Source organism: Euwallacea similis, chromosome 2 (genome assembly GCF_039881205.1).
Source record: "Euwallacea similis isolate ESF13 chromosome 2, ESF131.1, whole genome shotgun sequence".
NCBI lineage: Eukaryota > Metazoa > Arthropoda > Insecta > Coleoptera > Curculionidae > Euwallacea > Euwallacea similis.
In genome coordinates, this window is record NC_089610.1 from 4,289,292 (window position 1) to 4,302,716 (window position 13,425).

At 33.6% G+C, this 13,425-nt stretch overlaps 3 protein-coding genes and 1 long non-coding RNA gene across 4 annotated transcripts; 2 read left to right on the forward strand and 2 right to left on the reverse strand.

Moving 5' to 3' along the window:
• Positions 1 to 48: 48 nt before the first annotated feature.
• Nup50 (nuclear pore complex protein Nup50) lies at positions 49 to 2,773 on the forward strand. The gene is made up of 6 exons (XM_066400850.1): positions 49 to 506; positions 561 to 1,122; positions 1,194 to 1,346; positions 1,683 to 1,808; positions 2,271 to 2,464; positions 2,516 to 2,773. The coding sequence occupies exons 1-6, from the start codon at positions 354 to 356 to the stop codon at positions 2,729 to 2,731; spliced, it is 1,404 nt and encodes a 467-aa protein (XP_066256947.1). The 5' UTR covers positions 49 to 353; the 3' UTR covers positions 2,732 to 2,773.
• Positions 2,774 to 2,888: 115 nt separating this feature from the next.
• mip130 (Myb-interacting protein 130) lies at positions 2,889 to 6,911 on the reverse strand. The gene is made up of 9 exons (XM_066400839.1): positions 6,801 to 6,911; positions 6,186 to 6,489; positions 5,881 to 6,126; positions 5,535 to 5,822; positions 5,169 to 5,449; positions 4,834 to 5,111; positions 4,556 to 4,688; positions 4,383 to 4,499; positions 2,889 to 4,328 (listed from the first exon to the last, which is right to left on the reverse strand). The coding sequence occupies exons 2-9, from the start codon at positions 6,458 to 6,460 to the stop codon at positions 4,177 to 4,179; spliced, it is 1,770 nt and encodes a 589-aa protein (XP_066256936.1). The 5' UTR covers positions 6,461 to 6,489; positions 6,801 to 6,911; the 3' UTR covers positions 2,889 to 4,176.
• A 928-nt stretch (positions 6,912 to 7,839) lies between these two features.
• LOC136419251 (uncharacterized) lies at positions 7,840 to 9,816 on the reverse strand. The gene is made up of 3 exons (XR_010753088.1): positions 8,770 to 9,816; positions 8,231 to 8,709; positions 7,840 to 8,167 (listed from the first exon to the last, which is right to left on the reverse strand). It is a non-coding gene; the product is annotated as an uncharacterized lncRNA (long non-coding RNA).
• A 377-nt stretch (positions 9,817 to 10,193) lies between these two features.
• On the forward strand, positions 10,194 to 12,552 carry rtv (QVR superfamily protein rtv). Its single transcript, XM_066405366.1, has 3 exons — positions 10,194 to 10,387; positions 12,057 to 12,230; positions 12,286 to 12,552. Exons 1-3 carry the CDS (start codon positions 10,318 to 10,320, stop codon positions 12,489 to 12,491), a joined length of 450 nt encoding a protein of 149 aa, XP_066261463.1. The 5' UTR covers positions 10,194 to 10,317; the 3' UTR covers positions 12,492 to 12,552.
• The last annotated feature ends 873 nt before the right edge of the window (positions 12,553 to 13,425 follow it).

Below are 13,425 nucleotides of genomic sequence, written 5' to 3' on the forward strand. Positions count from 1 at the left end.
CCGTAACTCTCGTGTTGTCACTGTCAGTTCAGCCATTGGCAGTTTCTATTATGTTGTCATCTGTCAGTGGTATCATATTATGATTGTCTTGTCTACAGTTCGTTACCTCAAATATTTTACATGAAATGTTTTATTTAAAATAATTGCATAATTTCTATGTTTTTATCGTACGTAAACATAGCGGACGACTCAGAGTAGTTCCTTGACTTGAAGTGATCAATACTAATTAGTGTAAATAACGATATTGCCTAAAAAAGGCAAAATTAAAAGTGCCCTTCTCCACGAAACCTAACCTCACAACTCACAGCGTTTATCCACCAAGAAGGGGCCGGTTGCTTTACATTTAATATTTAATGGCCGGAAAGAGAAGTGCAACTTCTGATTTAAATCATGACAATTGGAACCAAGAAGAAGAACCTGAAGAACGAGGAACCTTTCAAGTGGCCTCTGATGATATCTTAAAAAATAGAATTATAAAAACTGCAAGACGAAGGAACCCCATTAGAGTGAGTTTCAATTTGTGCCATTTGTTCAAAATTGCTTAATTTGATTTTCAACAGGAAGACAATGAAACAAAGAGTGCTTTTGTTGGTTTTACTGGGTTCTCAAATAAGCCAGTGAGTGCTGACTTTTCATTTCTCACAGGCATTTCTAAAACTGATAGTGCACCTAAAACAAACGGAATTGATAATCAAAGCCCACTAAAGTCTGGTGGTAGTCCCAATTTGTTCTCTCAAAAAAGTAGTACCAACATATTTGGAGCTACAGCAGTGACAAGTACTAATGTTAGCACAAACATATTCACTTCAAACTCTACAACTAGTACAAACAATACAATAGTTCCTAGTTCTGCCATTGGCCCTACTAAATCTGAGAGATATTATTCAAAACTGAAAGGTTTGAATGAAACTGTTTCTAAATGGATCACAAAAAAAGTTGAAGAAAATCCCTTAATAAGTTTACAACCTATTTTTAAAGATTATGAAAAATATTTGGCAGAAATTGACAAGGAGCAGGATGCCAGTGGATCAGAAGAATTGCCTGACCCCACAATTTCAAAAATAACTCCAACCAAGATTCCAACTTTTAATTTCATTCCATATAATGCAAAAGCTATTCCAGGTATTTTACAGTTTTGAACAAAGTATCTGTTATTAGGATAATTTAATAACGATTTTTTCATAACATTGTAGACAGCAGTACCTTAGAAAAAAATCCAGAAAAGAAAAATGAAGCAGTGCCAACATTTAAGTGGGGGGGTCATGTTCCTGCATTCAGTCCACCCACTTTTAAGTTTGGTTCTGCAGCAAATGCAGGAAGTACTACAAAGTCCTTTGGTGCATTAGGTAATATATACACTGTGTGTCCTTAGATAGTTCAGATGAAACATTCATGGCTGAAAACTTTGTTATACAATTGTAGTTCAAAAGTCAATTTAGTTAAATCAGAAGCATCTTTAGGAGTAGCATTTTTGTCATCAAGTGTAATAAATGAAAATTATTTCACAAGAGTGCTATTTTTAGAGGTCTTCAAATTTATATGAGGTGTGTTTTTTTTAAGTGTATTCACCATTCCGTTGATCCGATTTCCGGAACGACCAATTACAAGCTTTATTAAATTAGAAAAAAGTTGCTATAACTTTTTGGAAATTTTTATATTTATTTTCAAAGTTTTGTTTGCAGGTACATCATCAGAGGGTCTATCAACGCCATCATTTTCTTTCAGTAGCAGCCAAATCTCTTCTACTGGTAGTTTAACATTTCCCAGTGGTCCTGAGCTTAGTTTTGGTTCTGCACCTAAATCTGAAGGTAACATGTTCTTTTAATATGTACTCAGACAGCTGTCTTGACAACATAAGGTGAAATAATAACAAAAATAAGGTTTATTTTTTACATAATTAAGAAAACTTTTGAATACTAAATAATATTGTCTATGACCACTTAATAATGAACCTGTCTGTGGTTCGAGACGTAAACGGCTTTCTTAATCTTATTAGCACATTAATAAGTTGTGTCTTAGAGAGTAATAGTTATCACAAATCTATAGATAAATGAGAGGCTCATATAATAATATATTAAAGGGTGATTATTAAGAAAAAACCATAGGTATGCCTGGGATAAATTCATCTCTGATCTAAGTAGCAAATGGCTTAATCAACCATCTCGTTTACCGTTCACCGCCTACAATTAGTTTTTTTTTCAATGACCGACCGTAATTAATTACGTTGTTAAGCGTGTCGTTAGTTCGGAATATTTTTTTAAATAAAATAGAGAAACCAAAAGAAGACAATGGCAGTAAAGAGGACGACGACGAGCCGCCTAAAGTGGAAGTTACGCAAGTCGTTGAAAGTGACTATTTATATACAGCAAAATGTAAAGTCTTTGTGAAGAAAGGGGAAAGCTACGGCGATAGAGGTGTAGGAAATCTCTATTTAAAACCAATCGTAAACAGTGAAAAAGTTCAAGTAAGTCTTTTTTTTTTTAGTTATTTGTTCATTAATAATTTCCATTGTCAGTTAATAGTCAGAGCCAACACAAATTTGGGAAACCTTCTTCTAAATTTTATACTCTCAGAGAGCATACCAATAAAACGATTAGGTAAAAAAGACGTTATGTTGGTGGCCATTCCAACTCCTGACGCGAAGCCGCCTCCAACACCGCTTCTTCTCAGGGTAAAGTCTCCAGAAGAAGCCGACAGTTTACTAGGAGCATTAGAAAAATATAAAAAATAGCTGCTTGTTTTTTATGCTCAATAAACGGTTTTATAAAGCTGGGATTGTCCGTGTATTTTTTCGTTATTCGGATCGCGTCCTTTTGTAAAATATTTATTTATAGAGAAAAAGTGTTGCTGGTCGATATAAATGCTAGGTAGAGAATAAAATAGCAAAATAAGTAACATATATATAATGTAATCTATTTTGTACTCTTTGGCCCGTATTCTCCGATGGATATTTTGATGGTTCATTATTTAAGTTAATTTTTATGGAAAGTAAAAAATTTTCCCTTCCCATTAGAATAACATTTCTGTCAAATTCATTTTATTTCATTACAGCAATGTTATTTTGACAGAAAAGTAAAATTTGAACCAACTGAAATATTAGAACGTCAAAATAGCTATATTGGGGAATACAGGCGTTTATAGTGAAAAGAGATAGTATAGTCTAGAATACACTGTTTACAGAACATGTGGAAGAATCTAAAAATATATCTCCGATAATCCGGTACGCGAAATATTGCACAAGACTTATCAAGCCTCAAAACTTCTTAAGATAGGGCATCAAAATGCCCAGCAATATAGTCAGAGTCTCAAGTGTCAGAACGACGCTGACATTTGTTCTACGTTCGAAAAATTTCATTCCTAGTTACCTTGAGAAAATCGGTTTTAAAATTAAAATAATTGCAATTCATTTGAGTTTAAAATGTCTGAACGAAAGAAATAACATATAACAATATAAACATAGACGACAATGACTAATTGGAATGCATTGTTAGACTCCAAATTAAAACTTCTTTTCGAATATAAGAACAGTTTGATATCAAACTCAACTAGGAACGTGATTTTTTTAGATATTTGATGCACGAGACTCTAGCTTCATTGGTTATGAAATCGATAAAATATCTAACATACAAAAATAAGGTCGAAATGAAATGAAGAATACAAGGAAGAAATGGTGGAAGGTCTAAATAATCCTAGAAAAATAACACTTTGTAGATGATCGTAATCAATTGGCGTATGTTATAATACAGAGCTTAAAAGTTTAACTATATTCTAAATTTGAACCCACTATTTCCTAAACTCTGGGAGTTATAAGAAAAAATTAAAATTTTGACATCTTATATCTCGAAAACAAAGCATTTGTGGTTTATATGAACTTTTTATATTAATTTTAAAATTCTATTGATTGTTAATGTTATGCTAGTAAAAACTGAAATACTCCATAAGTATAAATTATTACAAATATTACTTCAACAAGTACCATTTTCTAATTATCATGTACCACAACCTAATCAAAAGACTTCACCTTTTCCCCCTACTTTACCACTACTATTACTTCTCCCTTGCATTCTTCAATCAAATTTCAATAAAATAGATGTAAAATATATACAAATTTCACACAAACTACAATAAATTAAGATTTATTCTGTGACGAACTAAGCAACTTTTTTTAAGAAAAGGTCAAGTCTTACTTATTAAAGACCCTGTAAATAACTTGTCAAGATTAATATTCATTAAACCAACTTCTATTTGATGCATATGTACTTCCACGCTGCTTTGGAACACTTGCTGGGTGGCGGGAGTCAATTTCATTTTAATATTTTCAACGGTACCTTGTCAAGAAATAAGTTATTGTTTAAATTAAATTTTTTTACGTTGTGTTTTACCTTCTAGGATTTGCAGCTCGTACCCATTATGATCATTTTCGGCCAATTTCTTTATTTGTAACATTAAGGCCGTTAAATCTGTGATTAAATCCAATACGCCTGGATTGTTACAGGGTCCTAGAACAGAATAGGAGAATGTTATTTTCAAACACTATTTGAGGTTAGAAATCTACCTTTTTCCTCGGAACTCATTGATGTATGTTTGGTGACGATTTCCCTGGCTTCTTCCTTGCATTTTTCTCTCAACAGTGAAGGGGTAAGCATTGCTGCCACGCTGCGATCGGGAGCTATTTCTTGACAGAATCCCTAAATATGTAACTTAATGTGAATTATGTTTTTCATTTAGAAAGACATAATTCACAGGCATGCTGTCAAGTGGAATAAATAATTTTACCACATTTATTTATGAACTTTTATGAAAAATTATTGTTAAAAAAATTCTTCCCCTTACTTGCATCTCATCTAAATAAATTTGTAAATCAGTGTTAAGCTTCTCCAAATCAATCAAAACTGCGGCGTATTTTTGCTCAAACCCTTCCGGCAAATCTTGATCAAAGGAGTTCAGTTTTTCAGCATTAGAATTCATGGATTTCAGCAATTTTATTCTTGCTTGCTTGGCATTAAGTATTTTACCTATCAGCACCATTTTCTCCAAAAGTTTAATTGGAAAGAGACCAATTTTGCCACCACTAACTGATGGGTACAATATGGGACTACTGATCATTGATCCTACATAAGCACAAAAGAAAACATAAACAATTTAATTAAAGTTAATCAAACCATTACCAGATAATAATGGATCCTTGCTATATGGTAATGCTTTATAAATCTGAGCATTAATATCTGGCTTATAAGGTGAGACTGAGAAGCCATTACTTTTGGGCCGGAATTTATTTTGGAAACTAGCAATACTTATGGTTTCTGGATCTTCATTTGACAGAACTTCATAATCAGGTACTGAGTGTGTACCCAACCCTGGTCTTTCAAATGTAATTCGATATGTATTATTTGAAGGGTCCACTGCATCTATGCTCCCTGTATAAAGTCCATCTGATGGTTTTCGCAACCTAAAAACATACATATTATGTTATAATATTATACATTACCAATTATGTGACAAATACCAATACTATATGTATATAACTAAGATACCTAGCAGTAACTTTGGTTCCAATAACTAATTGCATTGGAATTTCTGGTGGTAAATCTTTAAAACTAGCTATATCAGTGGCTTTTCTTTGCTGCAAAGCTCTGATTTTTTTTCGTTTCTTTTCAAGCTCCAGTCTTTCCTCATTAAAGAAGGCCTGAGAGCATCTTCGAGGTTTTCCCATCATTTTACGAATTTTGGTCCATTCAGCTCTGTTTAGTTCTTGTGTTTTGAGTTCAGGAAATGACTCTTTGAGGCAAATTTGGAAATCATTTTCACCAGAGAACAGGCATCTTGATAATATGAGAGGTTAATGCAGAGAGAGGTGCTACTAGTAAATGAAGGTTTTACCTGTCAATGTTGCTATAAAACCACTCATAGCATACCCATTTGTGTGCCTTAGGGAGTTTCAGTAGATTTCTTAAACGCATACCAATTTTCTGACCGATTTTTCTGTCTGGGGAATTGAGACGAACTGGAGTTGGTGGGTTGTTGTTGCCACTTACACCTTTCTTTGGCGATTTTATAGGAGTTTCAGTCTTGAGCTTTGGACTTTTTTTGGCGGTTGTGGGCTTTAATTTCTTAGCACTTGGAACCCTGTGTGTAAATTCAAGCCCCATTGCATTTAAGTTTATAAGTATATTTAAAAGACTTACCGGTGATGTGGTGTATTCACAATATCATCGTCATAAAACAGACGATTTTTTTTCCTGATTCTGGCTGGCATGCCTCTAGCATTTAAGACCTGTGGTGGGTGAGTTGGGGTAGGCTTAGGGGGTGGAGCAGTACCCACTCGCTGAAGGCCTAGTGCAGCTGGACCAAGCCTATTTGGGTCGTCAACATCCATTGACTTATCATCAGTTTCAGATTGATTTCCTTCTTCCTCGTCCATTACCTCCTCCTTAACGGTTACTTGGTTCTCATGTGCCATTCTGCTATATTACAAGTACTGCACCTATTCTACAAGAAGAAATTCAATATAAATAACCTTAATTGATGAAGGAATTCCCATATATTGTTTTGTTACAGCTTGTGACATATGCGAGCAAAACATGTTTATTTAAATCAACTCTAGAGTTGAGTTCTCCTGTGAGAAGCAAGTGGATAAATTGAAGAAGCTCAATACAAAAATTTGAATTTGGCAACACCATTTTCAAATTTAAATATAGAAGAATGGAGAAAGACAAAAGCTATTTAAATGGCAGAAAAACGAGGCGTGGCTATGCAAGCACTTTGTGTCATTTTCTCTTAAGTAAATTCTAAATTTTTACCTGATTTTAAAACAGACAAAACAGTTTTAAACAATTAATTTACAAATATTTACTTCACTTTCGAGTTTATTTGATTCGGTCCGCCATGTTAACGTAGATTGAGGGGATTCTGGGTAATTGCCATGCATGCGCAGCACGGAAATCGCAATATTTTTTGAAAATTTTGGTCCGAATTAAACTAAATTCCAATGCTTATTATAAATAACTGATATTTTACTAAATTTAGTTGTTGTTTAATAACTTTTAGCTTCTAAACGGCCTAAATAAATCCCATATTATAGCATTTATTTGCTTTTGCGCGGCTCAGTGTGATTTCGTCACCAGGCGGCATTTCAAAACACTTGGCAGTGTTGTCAACAAGTCAATTTTTACTCCAGTACTCTGTAGTTTAAGGAGAGATTCCAAAGATTCAAAAATTTATTTTAGAAGGATGATAAAACGGGTAGGTGACCTAATTTGAAATTTACAGTTAATACATAATTTTAACGAATACAAAAATTATTTAGAATAGTTATATAAAATGGTTGCATCAAGAGGACACGTTTGCCGTTGTAAGTTCTTATTTTTCGCTTCGCGTCCTGGTTATTTTGTCCCGTAATTTTTTATTTTAACTGTCGATTGTGCCAAAAAATATATTTTGAATCTCGATTAATTATTATCGGAAATACCCACTTTCTAATTTGTATTTTAAACAGAAATGAAAAAGCCATTTGGTATTTTGAAGTTATTGGAAACTGTTTTGGCAGTATTCGAAAAATTATTTTGTATTTTCATTTTAAATACTTTTTAAAATAATTTTTGCCTCGACTGTATAATGCATTACACGTTTTTCGACTGGTAGGTACATGTGACAACGTTGTTAACTACCTTCTTTTGATTTTAAGCAGCGACGTCGGATGTTCAGCGGCAAGTTAAATCGATTTAAATTTGAAATCGGGAAACCAAAGATACACCTCCAATCAAAAGGAAAAGTAAAAATACAATAGACACTCGATACCGTGAACAAAATAAAACAACGCATGTTCACGTTAGCGATTTATTTATGTAATCGGGGGTTAATCTAAATAGAGTGGAAAACAGATTATTGGGTGACAAAAAAGTTTGAAATTTTAGTTTGCTTCTTAGGATTTGTAATTTTTTGCACAAGGGCTGTTTCTCTTAGTCTTTTTAAAACTATGAGGTCTGTGAAGTCCACACCACTATATTCTTCCCACAGAATTTAATGCAGTTATAGCGCTGTCCAGTGACACTTTACTTGACATTTCTTGAAAATTCTCGACTATATGAACTTCACATTCTTCTTGGTCGTTTTCACATTCTTTGTCAGCATCATTCCATTCCAATACATCAGTTTCCTCGAATGTGGCCTATAAATATACATAAATTACATATGTAATAAAAGATTTAAATTGTAAAGATAAATCCCTTACTTGTGGTGCTAGTGTATTTAGAAGATCACAGGATTTGAAGATTGAGCCTGCCTTATCATCGTCCCATCGACGTTTTAAAACAGAAAGAGGTAATTCATCATCGTCATCCTCGGACGTTTCAGTGTTCTCTAAAATATTTCTCCAACATTTTGCAATAATTTGTGAATCGAGTCGATTCCATGCAGCCGTTAAGTTGACAAGAGCTTCCTTAATAGTCAAGTTTTTCAATATGTATCAGTTATGTTTGAATTACTTGCTATAACATCGGCAAGAAGGCTATTCCTGTAATATAATTTTGTAAGCCTAATAACATTTTGATCCATAGGTTGGATAAGCGGCGTAACGTTAGGTGGAAGAAACATTGTTACTATCTGTCCATCTTCGCTCTTTAATTCTTCTTCGTTTGAATTAGATAGCGCACTATCTAGCAGAAGTAAAGCTTTTATCGGGAGCCCTTTATTTCACAACAAATACATAACCTGTAAAGGAATACGTAAATTTATGCTACGATTTCAAGAAAAATACACAACAAAATTTACCTGAGGTACAAAGGAATGATGGAACCATTTTTTAAAAATGTATGCAGTCATCCACGCTGTCTTGGAGTGTTCATAATCAAGAGGGCAAGTAAAGTTTTTAAATGACCTTGGATTGGCAGCCTTACCGATAACTAATGGTTTTACTTTATGTCTTCCAGTAGCATTTGTGTAAACTAGTAATGTTATTCGTTGTTTTTCAGTCTTTCGTCCCGGCGCTGTTTTTCTGCAGATGAGACAAATGTTTTGTCCGGTAGAAGTTTCCAGTATAAGCCCGTTTCGTCAGCATTATAAAGTTGATCTAATGTAATTCCAAGTTTCTGCGTTTTATTTTTTAACTGCTTTTTGAAAGGGTCAATAAGTTCCGGTTGGGAAGAAAGTTTTTCCCCGGAAATTTTTAAAAACCGAATTCCAAATCTTTTTTTAAACCTCTGTAGCCATCCCTTACTAGCCGTAAATTCCTTATCAGTTTCCTTTATTTCAGAATGTATGGATTTGGCTTTTTGCTTTATCATTTCTCCGCTTACGACAAAATTTTTATTTCGTTGATTTAGAAACCATTTGTATAGCTGTTTTTCCATTTGTGGTAATCCAGACCCTTTAAGTGTTTTTCTTTTACTTGATCCAACATATGTATCTGTTATTACTTTTAAAATGGTTTCTTTTCTTTGCTCTATTTTGCAAATCGTAGATTTAGCTATATTGTATTTTCTGGATAAATTTGAAACACTTGCACCTTTACTTAGATCCTGAATTACAAGAGATTTTTCATGGAGAGTTAAACACTTTGGTTTTTTCAGCGACGTTACATATAACAACACGTATTCACTAAACCTTTCGACAACCGTTCAAAAGCAACAGGCAAATGTTGCAATGCAAAAAATGAAACTACAAAGTAAAACTGGGGAAATACCGGGCACGACGGTCAAGCAACCCCGTATTGAGCACGACTGCCAGGGAATCTCCAGAAGTAGTTCCCCCGGTAACGGAAATTATTTGTTCACGTTATACGGTGGTTAATGTGATAGAAAGATGATTCGTTATCCGATGTTCACAGTATCGAGTGTTTACTGTAATATAAACGACTCTTTATCCATTACAAGATAAAATTATGTTCTTGACACGCAATATCATAAAAATAAAGTAACGCAATTATTGTTTTTAAACGCGACGTCATTTGTCAATACTGTCAACACTATAATCTTCGTTGTTCCTAGGCAACCAGTAAAACCTCGACTTCTACCTTCTCTTTTGGCGGTAATTTTAAACACTTTTCACAACATAGTTGTTGATAGGATATGCGCTTTAAGTTTACTCAGAAGCATTCTTAGCAAAAAAGACGGAAAGGATTTGATACTGTTATAAGCCTATATAAAGATCATATGAATATCTTGATATTGCAAGATCCTACACAAGGTTAAACCGCTTCCTTAAGTGCCTACGACCTAACGCTTGATTGAATCACCGAAGGTGAAAGTAACTATGGTACAAGACACAGTTAAATATGTTTCCTTGAAGAGTTATTAAAAGTGTATAGTTCCTGTATAAAATATGGACTTTAAAGTGAATTTAATCGTTAGTTTCAGTATATTTTTAGCATTTTTCTTAGATTTTTCTAATGGTGAGTTTCCCTTTTTAATGGTGAATAAGAGAGAAGACAGGTAGTTGTGCAGGGTCGTGGCCTAAATGCCTGTTAAGATTGCCTGTGGTATTCCTTGAGTTTGCATCCATTGTTTATGAGATGTGGATTATTTAAATAAAACCTTAGATTCTATTTATCGCCATCATTGAAATAATCAATACATTTCCTCTGTATATCGCCATTTTATACATAAAGGGTGTTCCAAATTTGACTTCTGATAGGGGGATTTCGGGAACGGTAAGAGATAGAAGGTCGGTTAAATGGAGGCAAATTTGCGGTGTTCAATGTTGAACAATATGAAATTTTAATGTCTTACTAATTCCAACTAGTTTCAATAATATCTAAGAAAAAGCAAATTTGTTAATTTTCATAACATTTTCTTATGTCTTATGTTTTTGAAAATCTTATGAAGTTCAGTTGCGATAAATATTTACATTTTCTGTATTATGGATCGTCAATTTTTGCCTAAAAATATCAAGATTTATTTTATAAGAACCGACCGAAAGGATACGGATTTGATTATTTACTGCATCATTCTTCTATATAAAAAGTGTAATATATCATCATGGCGATATTTCAGAGGTCGATAGTACTCTGCAAAATAATACAAAAATGCTAATAGAGCCATTGCCAAAAACGCACTATTTTCAATATACAGAGTGGCAAAATTTCACTTTTTTTTTCATATTTTGCCATAGATTAGATGTTAGGTTTTTTTAGGTCATATACATTTTTATGCTTTGTACTTTTTTTTGGAATCTTGCATTAATTCTAGTAACAAATTTGAATTCCTTTCTCAATTCTTTACTATTTTGGTCACTTGCAGTATTTTCGTATCTTGCATCGTTTTCGTGGAATTTGCGAAAATATTTATCGATGCAAATTAAGAATTTAAAGGAAGTGAGGAGAAAAAATAATTATCCGGTTCAGTTATCAATTACCTGAAGCAATTCCTAACATTTAATGAAATTTCTTAAAATAAAAATGAATCTAAACGAAATAAAAATTATAAAAACTATTGAAAATGTGCCACTCTGTATATCGAAAATAGTGCGTTTTTGACCACGGGTCTATTGGGATTTTTTTATTATTTTGTAGAGTACTAGTGTTTGGAACGACATCTTGCTGCAGCTATAATGAATGAAAATTAAAAAAACTTATAAATCGTGACTGGTTTATCTGTGTCGTACAGATATTGTAAAAATGCCTGATTTCTATAGCAAACTTAAATTTTGTGTAAATTATATAGGTAAATAATAACCACCATAATAATATAAAGGTACATGAAATGTTCATAAGCTCTGAAGACAAAATGAAAACATTTTCAAAGAGTTTTTGTCATCAGTAGTTTTTTTTAGTTGCTCCCTCTGTGGGCAGTTTCAGAAGCTGAAAAGTATTTTGTTATATTTTTGTTTCAATTTTAAAATCCCTAAATTGTCTTCGATATTGTCAAAAAAAAATCCATCAAAATAATATATACAGGGTGAGCCGTTTTTAGTAAGTCGGTTTTTCTTCAATTTAATTTTTTTACATCTAAAACGGCATCTCAAGGAGTAAAAAAACTTTTAACAATTACTGTTTTTAAAATAGCAACAATGCCACCTAGAATTAAGAACATCCTGTACTTATATACGCAATGAACCTTTAGGACTCCAAAGATGTTTCATGTGTGGATCGAGAGGCGAATTGGGAAGCTGCAAGGATCAGTTCGTGGTAAATCTAACTCTAGTGGAGAATAAGAAAGAAATCGGCGTGGAAACTGTTCCCTGTGCCTCTGGATGGTGCGGCAAAATTGTGGAAAGCGAAAATGCTCTGAAAGAAGGTTCATTTGTTGAATTTTTACCTTACAACTAACATTAATTCGCCTTTTAATGCAGAATATGGCGTGGCCACCCGGAGGATTTGCCTGCAAAGGGGCCCTTCAGACAGCGAGGACCGTTGCGCATATACCAAATGGAACTATAAAAGGGTACTTATGTGCTTCTGCAAGGGTGATTTGTGTAATAGTTCTCTAAGTTTAAATATTAATTACATGTTACTTTTTTCAATGTTATTGACTAGTATGATTGCAAGTATTTATTAAATAAATTATTTACACAATATACTATAATGTACTGCTTATTCTATCATTAAAAACATATTAGAAACACAAATGTTTGTTTTTATTTGACTTTGTTAATCTGAGTATCTAACCTGTCCGTTTGGTTCTCGGTAACTGTAAGAATGGTGGGTTCAATTGGGGCAAAGTTGCGCAATTTTGAGTTGCTACGCCGGTTCAAAATTGTTGAGAGAGAGATCCAGAAAATGAACTGGTTTCCTAAAATCGATACCAAGGTGAAGGTGCCCTCAAAGAACCTAATCTATGAGGAGGAAGGCCGTTGTCAATTCTTTTTTGCTTATTAAACGACAGGATTCTCACATGGGGAATTTCCCCAAAGAACAGTTCCTTCCTATAAAGATATGTGGCTATTCGTTTTGCTGCTTCACCAGTTCGCAGATATTGGTCGGGATAGGCTAAAATAAAATCGATATATTACACAGAAAAATGATACAAATGCATTTAATAGACGCACATAAACCATTACTAAAATCCGGTGTTATGCGACCCTCAAAAGTATTGCCGAAGGTGTGATGAAATATCGATGTTACGTCATTGAAATTAACATGATTGGAGATTTTTACATTGCTGTGGAATTCATCTGTTCTTGTGGTGAATGACGTTGCGGGTGGTAGAAACTGGACGTTCTGGTAGAACTTCGCCGGGAAGCTTTGAACGCAGCAGAGGCACCAAGAGAAGATAACTAAACATTTGACCTAAACCGAAATTCATGTTAATGGAGTGTTATGTGAAATCATGTGAATAGTTTGAACAATGGTAGGTATCTATGAAGAATCGTCTCCAGTATGATGATATTTCAAGCTCGCATGGCGTTACATATTACATGTCTCGTAAATTATAACTAATTACGTAAGTTTGCCCATTTAATATTTTTCTTTATGAGCAATCCTTTCACTAC